The sequence below is a fragment of the Mustela nigripes genome, chromosome 2 (genome assembly GCF_022355385.1).
Source record: "Mustela nigripes isolate SB6536 chromosome 2, MUSNIG.SB6536, whole genome shotgun sequence".
In the NCBI taxonomy this organism is placed as follows: domain Eukaryota; kingdom Metazoa; phylum Chordata; class Mammalia; order Carnivora; family Mustelidae; genus Mustela; species Mustela nigripes.
In genome coordinates, this window is record NC_081558.1 from 60,093,946 (window position 1) to 60,107,122 (window position 13,177).

At 43.4% G+C, this 13,177-nt stretch overlaps 1 protein-coding gene across 1 annotated transcript in view; it reads right to left on the minus strand.

Annotated features, from left to right (window-relative positions):
- The window catches only part of ENTPD3 (ectonucleoside triphosphate diphosphohydrolase 3), a 34,615-nt gene that overhangs the window by 2,969 nt on the left and 18,469 nt on the right, over nucleotides 1-13,177 (minus strand). Inside the window, exons 5-10 of the mRNA XM_059387937.1 lie at nucleotides 12,130-12,280; nucleotides 9,637-9,796; nucleotides 8,472-8,705; nucleotides 2,176-2,448; nucleotides 1,892-2,002; nucleotides 1,368-1,505 (exon numbers count right to left, since the gene is read on the minus strand). Coding sequence (XP_059243920.1) covers nucleotides 1,368-1,505; nucleotides 1,892-2,002; nucleotides 2,176-2,448; nucleotides 8,472-8,705; nucleotides 9,637-9,796; nucleotides 12,130-12,280 — 1,067 coding nt within the window. The remainder of the gene's footprint in view (nucleotides 1-1,367; nucleotides 1,506-1,891; nucleotides 2,003-2,175; nucleotides 2,449-8,471; nucleotides 8,706-9,636; nucleotides 9,797-12,129; nucleotides 12,281-13,177) is intronic.

Genomic DNA, 13,177 nt, shown 5'->3' on the forward strand with positions numbered 1-13,177 from the left:
GGGACACCTGGGTGGCTCAGTTGGTTGGACGACTGCCTTCGGCTCAGGTCATGATTCCAGAGTCCGGGGATCGAGTCCCGCATCGGGCTCCCAGCTGCATGGGGAGTCTGCTTCTCCCTCTGACCTTCTCCTCGCTCATGCTCTCTCTCACTGTCTCTCTCTCTCAAATAAATAAATAAAATCTTAAAAAAAAATAAAAATACACATTTTAAGCCACCACATCATTTATTCTTCCTGCCTATATTTTTATAACATTTCCAGGATTTATTCCTCTTCTTATTTGATTTTTTTTCCTCTGAAAGTATTTTTGGCAACCCTGTGTGGCAAATCTTCTAAGTCTTTTTATGCCTTCATGTTTAAATACCAATTTGGCTGTATATAAACTTCTTTATGAATAAAGGAAAAGGATTTGAAAGCTGGAATTCTGTATCCATCCAAACTGGTATCCAAGGGAACATCACTTTCTGTTCGCATAATGTACTTTCCTGCTAATTAGATTCATTAAGAAGCAAAGCTTAGAGAGTACATGCCACCAAGAGTCCTTGTATGTCTCCAGACAGCCTTAGCTTTTTGTAGATGACTCAATTTTATTTATGTAAAAGTAGACAGTCACAGGCCTAATGCTGGCTATTGATTGGTTTAATCTAATTATTGCTAAAGCTAATATCAAACAGACGGACTCCAGGCTTTATATCAGCTATTCCTGAGATGAGAAAATTCTCCCTGAACCTGGGGAACTTAGGTTGGGTTCATATCAGCAAGGCTGAGTCTTTCCTGAAAACAAAGCCTGGCGGGTGACCAGCCAAAGAGCCACCTGGTGACACTTGGGGATTCCAGCTTCAGGCCATCCTGGATACTTGACCGTAAATCCAGTGACCTCAGACACATTCCTTACTTCATAGTTGTAAATCCCTCATACTCTCTGCTACCCTGACATCTGTGTAAAATGGACAGCAGTTAGTTACCAGCCTCTTAAAGAATCACTGCCCTATTTAAAGTTTCTTTTCATGATGATAAGTCTGATCCTTAAAATATTTGTTCATACACTCAGCAAACATTCAGTAAACACCTTTTAGGTTCTCGCTCCTGTGCTGAAGGTAATGAGACAGGTCCTGTGCTCGAGGAGCTCAGGGTCTGTGAGTTCTTGGCCTCTGATCCCAACCCCCCATGTGGAAGGGTCCCCCAGGGACACCTCCTCTGGATTCTCCACCATCCCTCCCGGAAAGCTCACAAGGGATTCCCAGTCTCTCCAGCTTCCCCCCAGCAAACTGAAATCACCAATACCCTCCAAATGTCTGCATTTCTTCTGCACCTATACACAAACCTTTAGAGAGGAAGAGGAGAAAACAACCTGTGCCTTGACTTACTTCTTTTTTAAAATGTATTTGGGGCCAGGTCTCCTCAGTGAATCTGTATCCATTCACAAGCAAGTGGTAGATATAGTGGGCTGAGAAGCAGTAGGAGCGGGCATACACCTCATCAAACCTGGGGAGCAGCAGTGGGAGCTGAGGAGGAGGTTCCAAACAGATGAGGCAGGCATGTTTGACAACACGTGTTTCAGAACACATTTTAAAGAATCTCATCCTGTAGAATTTCATAATACCATCACCATAAAACAATCCAATTGTATCACATCATAACGAAAATACCCCTCTGCAGTACGGGGTACACTACCTGCTGTCGTAACCATCGTGCCTGTGATCAGAACATTCATCTACAATGCGGGTAGGAGGCAGGTTCCCTTATTACCCCATTTTGTGGATGTTGGGGAAGCACAACAGCATAAAGTCCAAACTTGGAACACACACACACCCACACACAAATGAAATACACTTGGCTCCGCTCACTGTGTTGTACGGGGGATGTTGCCCCTTTCTCTTTAAATACTGACCTGACTCCAACTCTCTGAGCAGAAATCCCAGGTGCTTGAGTTGAAGGCGTTCAGGGAAAAGCTCCCCGAAAGATTGAAAGCACTTGCTGTGTAGTAGAATCCTGCAAAAGCCTGGAAGGGGGTTGCGGAGAAGGAAGTCAGTTCTCAGAACGGGATACATTATGGAGCTTTAGGGGTGGGGAATAAGAAAGTGGGCAAACAGGGCAACAGAAGAGAATCAGAAAGGGGAAAGCTAAATCTTCAAAGGGGGAGAAAGGGAAACTTTTGGTGGTTTTTGCTCTTACCACGAATGCCCCTTTAACTTTTGGCTGATAAACCCCATCAAAGGAACAGTCTTCTTGGTCATGGCAAGCTTGGAAGTCAAACAGGAAAGCCACCTTTTCCCTACACAGTGATGGGTCCCCGGTTCCTTCAAAGGTGATGACGTCATCAGGGTCGTAATTTCCAGGTCTCAGGTCTGCTGTGCACAGGCTGTCAAATATGTAGCCCCCAGTGAGGGTAGTGACATAATTCCGAGGGTAACAGGGGTTGATGATACTGGTTTTGGTGGGAGAATTCTGTGGGTACAAGAGGGAGGTGTCAGAAACCACTCTTCTGTGGAGGGCCAAAGTGTTTCCCTCTTGCAAATCCTTACAATGGCTACCCTCCCATGCCAATAGAGACATGGATGGAAAACATGCCATTTTATGTCAGTGTGCACTTGAAGGCAACTCCAGTGGGGGTGGGTGAACCTGCACTGAGCATAATGCCAGGTCCTCATTCACATTATCTGACCCACCCCTTAAGACAGTCCTGGGAAGCAGGTTTTATGAAATCCATTTGGATGGGAAAACAAGACATGCTTAGATTAACTGATCATTTTAAAAAGATTTTATTTATTTATTTGAGGGGGAGAGAATTGGGGGGGGTCAGAGGTGAAGCAGACTCCCCGCTCAGCGGGGAACCTGATGTGGAACTTGATCCTGAACTCCAGGATCATGACCTGAGCTGAAGGCAGTTGCTCAATCAACTGAGCCACCCAGGTGTCCCCTAGATTAATTGATCATTTTTAATAGAGTATCACCTATCCACCTGAGAAAATAATCCAAAAGGTTACCAATAGGTGTATTATGAAAATTAAGGTTCCCTCCCAACTACTTCTAGCCACCAGATCCCTTCCCTAGAAGTAACCATGATTGCCAAATTTTGTGATTTCCTGCCAGAGATACTTCTTGTATGCATATGCAAATATCTTTTCTTCTCCCTCTTCCTTTTTCTAAAAACAATAAACGGTACTACTCTATCCACAGTTATGCCCCTTGTTTTTCTTACTTTAAAATATACCTTTCTGTCTCAGTCGGTTAAGCCACTGCTTTTAGCTCAGGTCATGATCCCAGGCTCCTGGGATCGAGTTCCACATCGGGATCCTTGCTCAGCAAGGAGCCTGATTCTCTCTCTGCCTCTGCCTACCACTTTGCCTGCTTGTGCTCGCACTCTGACTGAATAAATAAAATCTTTTAAAAATATATATACCTTTTTCATCTTTCCCGTTGTACATATAAAATGGCCTCTTCTTTTAAGAGGCTGCATAGCATTCCACTGTACCAATAAACTACAGAGGAGATTCCTTAGATAAGAAATGTGCATATGAATATTTAGATGGTTTCCAATCATTCTGCCATTATAAACAAGGCTGCAACAAGTATCTTTGTTACATATAAATCTTTGATCGATTTGTAATTTATTTGGTGTAAAGATTGTAGAAGGGAATCTGACTTTATTTCTTTCAAATGACTATCCAATATTTTATGTACTGATGAAAAATCTTATCTTATGCTAAATCCCAAAGCATGTTTGGTTCTATTTATGGACTCCCTTTTCCAGGGAACTGGATTTGAACTCTGTCCAATTTCAAAGCCACTAAGCATCTCCTGTTGTAAAGTCTTGACTTGGACAATACTTATTCTAAGTCTTTCAATTTATTGATGTAGGAAATTGAGATACACAATGAAGTAATGAATTATTTAACAAAGGCCAGTGACAGGACTCCACACATAAGCCTACGGAAGTCCAACACTCATCCAATGTAACTCTAATGACTATCCTCTAGGATGTCTTAATGTGACTGACTCTGTGGAGGCAGAAAAGAGGCTTCTTTCTGCTTCAGTGGTATGAAAAAAATCCATGATTTTCAAAAATTGCTATGTCTACTGTAACATAATAGGGTCACCAGGGTCACACACCAGGGTCACCCTATGGCTGAAATATTGATTTAAGGGGGGGTAGAAATCAGTCAACTGGTTATTTAATTTCCCCCTCCAAATATGACGTACTTATTAAATAGTTAAAATAAAATAAATTGCTTCTGGCTTGGACTGGAGAAGAAGCAAGATAATATCAATTATTTCTGGCTTGGAACATAAAAGCAGCTCAGTAAAGATCATTTCTTTTTTTTTTTTTTTAAGATTTTATTTATTTATTTGAAAGAAAGAGAGCGAGTGTGCATGCAGGCGAGCGTGAAGAGGGGGAGGAGCCGAGAGAGAAGCAGACTCCCTGCTGAGTGTGGAACCAGATGTGGGGCTCTGATTCCAGGACCCTGGGGTCATGGCCTGAGCCGAAAGCAGATGCCTAACTGACTAAGCCACCCAGGTGACCCTAAAGATCATTTCTGTACTCTTTCTGGAGTTTGAACAATTGTGATGTCATTCTTTAAATATAATTTGCCAATGGTCCAAGTTGCTCAGGCCCTCAACATTCAACAAATCTCCCGTGAACTTAGTGTGTGCATGGCACTGGTACTAAAGGGTTAACCATTAGAACTGAGGGCAAAAAAGTCCACTGGTAAACTGCAGCATAACTTGGTCTTAGAATACATCCCATCAAAAGTGGAAAAATAGTGATAGGAACTATCCTCAACAGTGATGGAAACTATTAAAAGAACACACCAGGAAACTAATTTAAAAGGAAGGTACAGGACCAATAATGAAAACTACATTTTATTGGAAGATACAAACCAAGGATAAATAAATGGAAGGATATTTTATAATTCTATTTGGGGATTCATAATATCATCGATTAGCTAACTTTTTACCATATTCATTTTCAGTCAATGCAACTACCATCATAATTTCAATGAACAAAAACTTCCTGTTACTGCTTAAAATGATTTTGAAGTTCAGAATTAATGTCTGAGACTAAAAAAACAAACCACTGCAACTAGAATAATTGGCTCAAGAATGGAGAAATGGATGAACTGAACAGGAAATCTAGAAACAGATCTTCCTTATCCAAGGACTTATTAGTGGGATGTCTCAGAACCCCTGAAATTATCAGGTTGCAAAAAGTCATTACAACTTTGTTGGTGAGAGTCTTTTTTTTTTTAAGATTTTATTTATTTATTTGACAGAAAGAGAGGTCACAAGTAGGCAGAGAGGCAGGCAGTGGGTGGGAGGTGCCGAGCAGAGAGCCTGATGTAGGCCTCAATCCCAGGACCCTGAGACCATGACCCACCAAGACGCCCAAGGTGGTTTTTTAATTTTGTTGGAAGATTGCCTATTTGTCCAATTATATAAAAAATACACCTATCCTTCGATTTTATCCCACGGAAGCAAAATCATCAGTTCATAAGGTTATATGCACAAGAGGCTTTACTGGCCTATTATTGCTGCAGCGAAACAGGACATAGCCCGGTGTCCATCAGGATAGGCATGGTTGACAAACTGTGAAATACTAACGGGTAAAGAAAATAAGTTATCTATCAATCTGGAAAGTCAAGAGCACGACGTTATCAATCTGTGAACAGTGAAGACATTTAGTGAATTGGGTTGGAATGAGATTCTTTCATTTTTTGCTTTAATACTTTTTTGCATAGTTTGACATTTTTACAATAAAAATACCAAAACGACTTTATAACAAAAAGATTAGTCCTTTATAACAAAAGGACTAATACAATTTTTCTTTTTAAATAATAGTACTTGGAATATTATGTATCTATAAAAATAATAATTTCAAAGGATATTGAACAACATAGGAAATTGCTCATGGTATATTTAGATAAAAGAAATACTAGGTTAGGTAAAAGGAAAAGCTGGATATAAAACTATATATACCATATGAAGCCAAATTTGTAAATAGACATACTCGTGCACGAAAAAGGAGCTGGAAGAAAATGCAATAGTATGTTTAAGGTGGTTAATTCTAGGGTTTTTTGTTTTATTATTTATATTTTTTGTGTTTGCTTTTTCTAAATTTTTTCATTCGACATGTCTTACTTTAAAAACAAAAGAGGAAAGCCTGAGTGGCTCAGTGGGTTAAGCCTTTGCCTTCAGCTCAGGTCATGATCTCAGGGTCCTAGGATCGAGCCCTACATTGGGCTTTCTGCTCAGCAGGGAGCCTGCTCCCCCCTCCCCACCCCGCCTACTGCTCTGCCTACTTGTGATCTCTCTGTCAAATAAATAAATAAAATCTTTAAAAAAAGAAAGAAAGAAAGAAAGAACTTCCTTAAAGAGGGGAGGCAGGATAGTTAATACATGTCCCTAGCGTCCAACGGGCTGTCCGAGGCTCCAGTGCTGGGCCAACTGGAGGATTGTTCATATAAAGACAGTTTGCAAGGGTTTTATTAATTCTCACCACACTGCGACAGGTAAGGAAACCAGACCCAGACTGGCAGGATTTACTCAGGCAGTAACGTTCATGATGTAGTCATCTTTGTGAACCTTCTAAGTCGGGGCCTGGTAACACTTACTTGGCACATGAAAGTATTGGTCAGGCAAGTCTGGGCATGCAATTGTGGGCGATCCTCAGCACACCCGGATCCTTCCCCTCACCTGAGTCAGAAGGCTTTGAGGGCGGAACCACCCTCTCAGGCATCCAGAGATTACCAGGCAAGTTGGAGAGCTGCCTCCATCCCTGTGAGCTGACTGGCCACAGTAGAGGCTGGGGTCTCCCACCTCTGTGCCCAGGCCTGGGTTCACACCTACGTTCTCAAACCCAAGTGGGACCTCAGACAGGTGTAGTATTCACTTCTGTATTATAGATTCTTGGATAATCGCTCTTTAATAATCATTATAAAAATAAAAACCACACACACAAACATTCCTCAGGGCCAGCCAAATTTAGGAAGTGAGCTTCTCTGACCTTCACTCACCCTGGGAAAAGGATGATTTCACCTGCTCCCTTTCTCCTGTTTCAAGTTCAGAGGAGACCCTGCCCTCCACCCTTGTCAGGACTAGAGCTGGAGGGAGGGGCATTAAGCATTGCTAGAAATAAAAGGAGATGGAGAAAAGAGGTGTTTCCAGAACTTCTGCCCTGGAAAGAAGCATGCTGGCTGAAATATGTTAGTGAGAAAGCAAGAGGAATGGTGGTTATGGAGACCTTGCTAGGGAGGCTTGATGGGGTTCCCTGTGGGGTTTGGTTTGGCCAAGTGGAGGTGGTCTAAGTCTGGGGTGGGCATTGGGTCTGTTGAGCCCCAAGTGCTGCCTTCAGGGTCCCCCACTCTGTCATTCCCAGGCAGTGCTCAGTCTCTCCCAACAATGCCCACCACATGCATGTATACTGAGGCTCCGACCTTTCCTGGGAGGTTCAAGGAGAAGCTCTGGGGAGCAGACCAGATCTGGAGGGTGAATTCTCACACCCAGCCCTGCATGACAACCTGGTAAATGAAGTAGTCTGAAGATGTCAGTTTTGCTGATGGCACTTTGGTGAGCCAGACCATTTCCCCCCGCAGGTTAGGGGCTGGGAGAACACCACTTCCTTTCTTAATTGCCAAAGTGGGTGGGAGGGGTGGGGGTTAACCTATGGTGCTGTGCCCACTATGTTCACAGGCTGACCCAGCCCTTGTCCCCTGCCCCTGGGTCCCACCGAACGCCAGGATCTGTAGCCTCTGGTTGTTCTCTTGCCCCTCTAGGTGGTCAAAGTCCCTTTCCTTCATCTTTCATTTTCCTTTCTCAGCCATGCATGTCTGAGATGGAGGTCACCTGATCACTGGAGTTTGGGGTCTTGAGTCTCATCCATGGGGCCTGTGCTTGCTGACACACACCACACTAACACTGAGTTTAACTTAGTGGCAGCCTTCCAGCAGATGGCTGAACTAGCCATCTGGGACGTGGAGCACTTACCATGTGAGCTACTGACCAATGTGATGCAATTCTGTTACTCAAAATCCCACCGTATAAAGGGCATCAAACCTGCCTAATATAGGCCCTTCTAAAAGGAGGCTGAGCCCCGGGAAGGCTCGGTCCTCTCCCCTGTCAGCAAGTATTTCTCTTGGGACCACTTTTATTATTTGCTCCGCACTCAGGGGAGTTGCAAAATTCCCAGGCTTATTTAGCTATTGGTTTAAAACAGTCTGTGTCCTTAAAGGGATCCCAGGTCTTGAGTCATTTACAAAACATCTGGTGCCCTGGAATTCCCCTAGATCTAAGATTCAAGTTCACTGGAAGTGGTCAATACAACAGAGAGAGAGAGAGCTTGGACCCCCACGAGTAAACTGGAACATGCTCTCGTTTCTATCCACATTCTAACTGGAGTGGAAAGGACAGGCCCCAGAAGCCAAGGCCCCCTCCCCTCAAGACCCCCCACCTCCGCGCCCCGGCTCAGGTACCTGATGGAGTATTGCCAGAAACCTCTTCTCAGCCTCGTTCCGGCCATAGCACTGGAAGCTATGCGTGTAGAGCGTGTACACATAGCCGTACAGCGACACTTTCATGATGTGGCTCGTGTTCAACCCTACATTCTCTCCAGCTGCAAAGGATATTTGGGTGGAGGCGCCACCTAAATCCAGGGCACCCGTGGTCTCCACTCCATTTGGATGCACCCACATATGCCACAGGTTCTTCTGCACAGTGGGAAAAGGAAGCAAGAGAAAAGTTGAGAGGCACTATCTTTGTCTGCCCAAGGCTCTCCATCCAAGACCCTTCTCTTATTGCTAAGAACCATGACATGGGGAACATCTGGGGGCCAAATCTCTCCTTTATTTCAAGGGTGGTGAACTCAAATGCTTTCAGAGGCTGGGCAGGCAACAGAAATGAGTGAAGATTAGGTGTAGATAATTGAGAAATGGTGGGGACTGTGGCAAATTGGGGACTACATGAGCTACACTCTGTTCCAGTTGTCATGCGGAATGTGAGTCCACTGTAACCAGTGCTTCCAAATTTTAGGGGTGTGTGGGGCTCAGGGCAAGCTAAAAATGTGGTTTTTATATGAAATTTCCAACTATTACTTGTTGGCAATTAATTAAAATTTAAGAGTATATCTGAAGGGAACAAACGAGGCCTTGGGCTGGATATGGTTTATGCCCTCTGTAACATGGTGATTATCTCTTGGAGTTGGCTTTCCTTTGAACAGGGGCAGGGCATGTGGAGTCTGCAGTGAATGGACCTGGGGACACAGGGTGACTTGGGAAGTCTGAGGTCTCCAGAAATTACAGAGGGCTGTGAAGTTTTGGGAAGGGTCATTCTCCAGTTACTTTTCAAAAGACCCATAGGCTTTAGATTTAGATCCTTCCCACCTCCAATTTCTTATTAACTAGTGAAGTGAGGATATTCCCTCTCCTGTGTGCTTTGGTCCTGCTTATGATGCAATGTTTCTGCCCCAGCCAAATGTGTCTTTTCTTAGCTATTGTCTCATAGGTGTTTCCTTAATGCATTATGTGATAGCGTTGACACAGGACAGATGCCCCTGTCAGCATGCACCTCTGCTTTAAGTGACCACCCACAGGGGATAAGATAAAGAGCAAGATTAAAAACCATGCATTTGTTTTCACACACCTCCAGGAAATTTCCCATTAAATAGTTGGCTGTAATCCATCCATATATCCCTTCCTCTTCCCCAGAAATGATTTGAGCACCCCTAAAATCAAAGGGCTGGGACTTGAAGTAGTTTTGGATGCTTGCAAGGACTTCATTAGCTGCTGTTTCATTTTGTAACCTATGCAAGGCACAGAACACAAAAGGCTGAGTGCCTGGACAAGAGAGTCTTAAAGTCACCTCACTCAGGTGAAAAGGTAAACCTCCCCACCCGTCTGCTGGCAGGGACGATTCTCCAGACGTGTGCAAAAATGGCAACCCTTTTGCAAGTTGAAGGCTCCTAGGCAACGGTGAAGGCAGATACACTTGTTACCTGTCAAACTATCAGAAAAACAGCATCAAGTAAAAATACCCCTTGTCCTCTCCTCCCTCACCGGTGCCCACCCCATTCTCTAACAACCAGTTAACCAAAAGAGCCTTCTGCTTAACCACCATTGCTTTGTCTCAGATCAGCACCGGAAAGGGGACTGGTGAAGCCATAGGGGTGGCATAATAATCTCCTGGGGGCACCACATAAAGGAGCCCTCAGCAGTCCAGAAGGAAGGGAAATCTGAGGAGGAGGGGGGGAGGAAGAAGATTGAGTTTCCAGCAGTCCTTGCTTTGCTCCTGGGGAGGGCTTCATCATGATGGGTGTGATGGCCATCATGGTTGTAACTGGATTGAAATCCATCAGTGTGCTGATCCACAGTAGAGTGGCAACACAGCATTCCTATGTCACCTAATGATGTAACATTGTAACATTCATTTGCTGCCATTTTACCTTATAGAAAAAGATTCACTTGGGAGATTATTTTCCCTTTCATTAGTGGGTTAAGAAAGCCAGGGGTACCAGTTCACTCTTGGCTCAAGAAGAACGAACCATGTCACAACCAGAGGGTCATGCTAATTCTGGAGCAAATTATCACTGCTCAGAAAATAATTCGAGAGTTTTCCTAGTTTTATCAGCTTCCATCCCAGAGGATTCTCGTTATTTCTTTTTTTACATTTGACTTTTCTAGCAATTAAAATGTCAGCCAGCTCCTTAGAAGGAATGGATCACCATCAGAAAGTTTACAAGGAAGAGATAATATTTAATTTATTAAAATGAGACATTCACTGTGTTCCCAAGTGGTGCACTTCCTAGTCCATGGTTTTTGTCATGAGCTGTAAATCAAAAAGTCTTTTACTTATTCCTCACTGGGAGGACTGAGAGAAAAAGCAATTAAGAAAAAGTTGGGTGCTTTGTCTGCATAAGAAAGAAAAGGCAGAAGGAAAGAATTTCTATATCATTTCTATTTCAGGTAAACACAATCATTTTGAAACACCCTGCAGATTCCAAGAGGGAGCAAAGAAATCCAACTTTCTCCCACGTTCTGCTTGGTCAACCAGGACATAGGAATAGAAACAAGGAGAGAAAAACCACAAGGAAAAGGCCCAATCCAACTGAGGGCGCTCCCTGATTTCTTTTTTTTTAAAGATTTATTTATTTGACAGACAGAGATCACAAGTAGGCAGAGAGGCAGGCAGAGAGAGAGGAGGAAGCAGGCTCCCTGCTGGGCAGAGAGCCTGATGCGGGGCTCGATCCCAGGACCCTGAGACCATGACCTGAGCTGAAGGCAGAGGCTTAACCCACTGAGCCACCCAGGCGCCCCACTCCCTGATTTCTTTTAATGATCATGTTGAAGTGGTTCTGTTTGTTTGTTCCTGTGTATCTTCCTCATGCCCACACATATAATTTTATGTTACTGGCACTGTAGACAAAGTGGCTTTGAGGCAGGATGAGTGTCATCTTTGGGGACTAAAGCCTTATTTTCAAAGTTTGGAGCAGCCTCTACCTTCGGTAGATTTAAATTTGATGTTTTAAAAACTATTTTTCTTTTATTTCAAGGTCAAGGAAATACAAAAATAGAAGAAAAAAAAAAGAGAACGGGCTCTCAAAGACAGTGCAACTGGGCTGAAAGTTTGCAAATTTAGAAGGATCTTCTCAGTTGAGTGAACTGAGCTCTTTGTTTCCTAATAGCTCTAAAGACTTTGACTGGGGTGAAGTGCAGAAATTCCACTGTTTTCCAGCAGATTCCTGTGGCATTGTTTACATGGGTAGAAGCCACATAAATATGGGCTGCACTCAATGCAGCAGGCTGCACACAGGTATCAAAAGACCAGGCATGAAAAACAATTTTCACTTTTCTAAAGAATTAGAGGTACACCCCATGAGAGTCCATATTACCTTCCTTTCTTCCAGAGTTATCAGGAAAATCACCAACGGGGAAGGGAATCCATTTTAGAATGATTTCTTTCTGGGTATTAAAATAAAGCCTGAAAATTTCCTAGCTTTTGAAGCCTACATTTATGGCAGAATATGGGCTTCTTTCTTTTGGATTTGTTCCCAGAAATACAGTTACATTCTTGGCAGGGTTCAACACATTCTTGGCTATTTTGATCAGATGGGCTCCTTGAGGCCATTCCAGCCCTTACCTCAGCAAGCGCATCCCAGCCGTGGCCCCCAGGTAAATGCAGGTGGATCTATGGAGGTGGGCTGGAATCTGTCTCTTGACTTTTTGCATGCAATCCTCAAAGGCTTTGGGGACATCTTGGGGGTTTTTCCCATAGCTGGAGATCCCAGAGCCTGAAGAGCAAGCAGTCAGCACTTCTTAGCATTCCCAGGAACTAATAAGAGCTGTACAACTTCCGAATAGAAAACAAATCAGCTTTGGAAATTAATGGCTTTGAGTACGGGGGGTTGAACAACAGGTGGATACGTTAAGTCCCATGTGGTCACACTGATGACTCAACTCCCAAAATATGGAAGGGAAAAACTACAAAACTAAAGGTATAAATAAAACTCAGGAGAAGAGTATAAGGAACCCCACTGCACCCATCTCCCAGCTTCCACAAGGATCAACTCTTGTTTCATCTCTCTCTGCCCACAGAGCAAACTGCAGATACGGTATCCTTTCATTCTCTAAACACTTCAGTATGTTTCACTAACAGACAAAATTTCTTTTTGTTGCTGTTGTTCAGAAATAATCCATCTTATTGGCCTTTTGCTTCTCTAGTCTCCTTTCGCACTACTTGCCTCTGGCAAGCTCACTTGTTTTTTATTTCGTTTTGTTTATGAAAGATTTTATTTTTAAGGAATCTCTACCCGCAATGTGGGGCCTGAACCCACAACCCTGAGATCAAGAGTCACACACTCCACTGACTGAGCCAGCCAGGAGCTCTGGGAAGTTCATTTCTTGACAGAACTTGCACCAAATAGATTTAGAGACATAGTCAAGGTGGAATAGGAAAAAGGAAACAAAAATTCAAACCTATGTCCCATGTGTTCAAACATGGGAAGTGTTTAGAATAAAGGAATCTTGTCCTCAGGATACATTTTTGTATACCTATATATAATTTAACAAGATGTCATCCTACCCCAAAGTAACATACCTAGAGAGACATATAACCCAGACAAACCCATGACGGAGTTCCTCAGTTAGGTCAGAAATCTCCATGAAGCTGAAATGAATGGTCGCAGAAA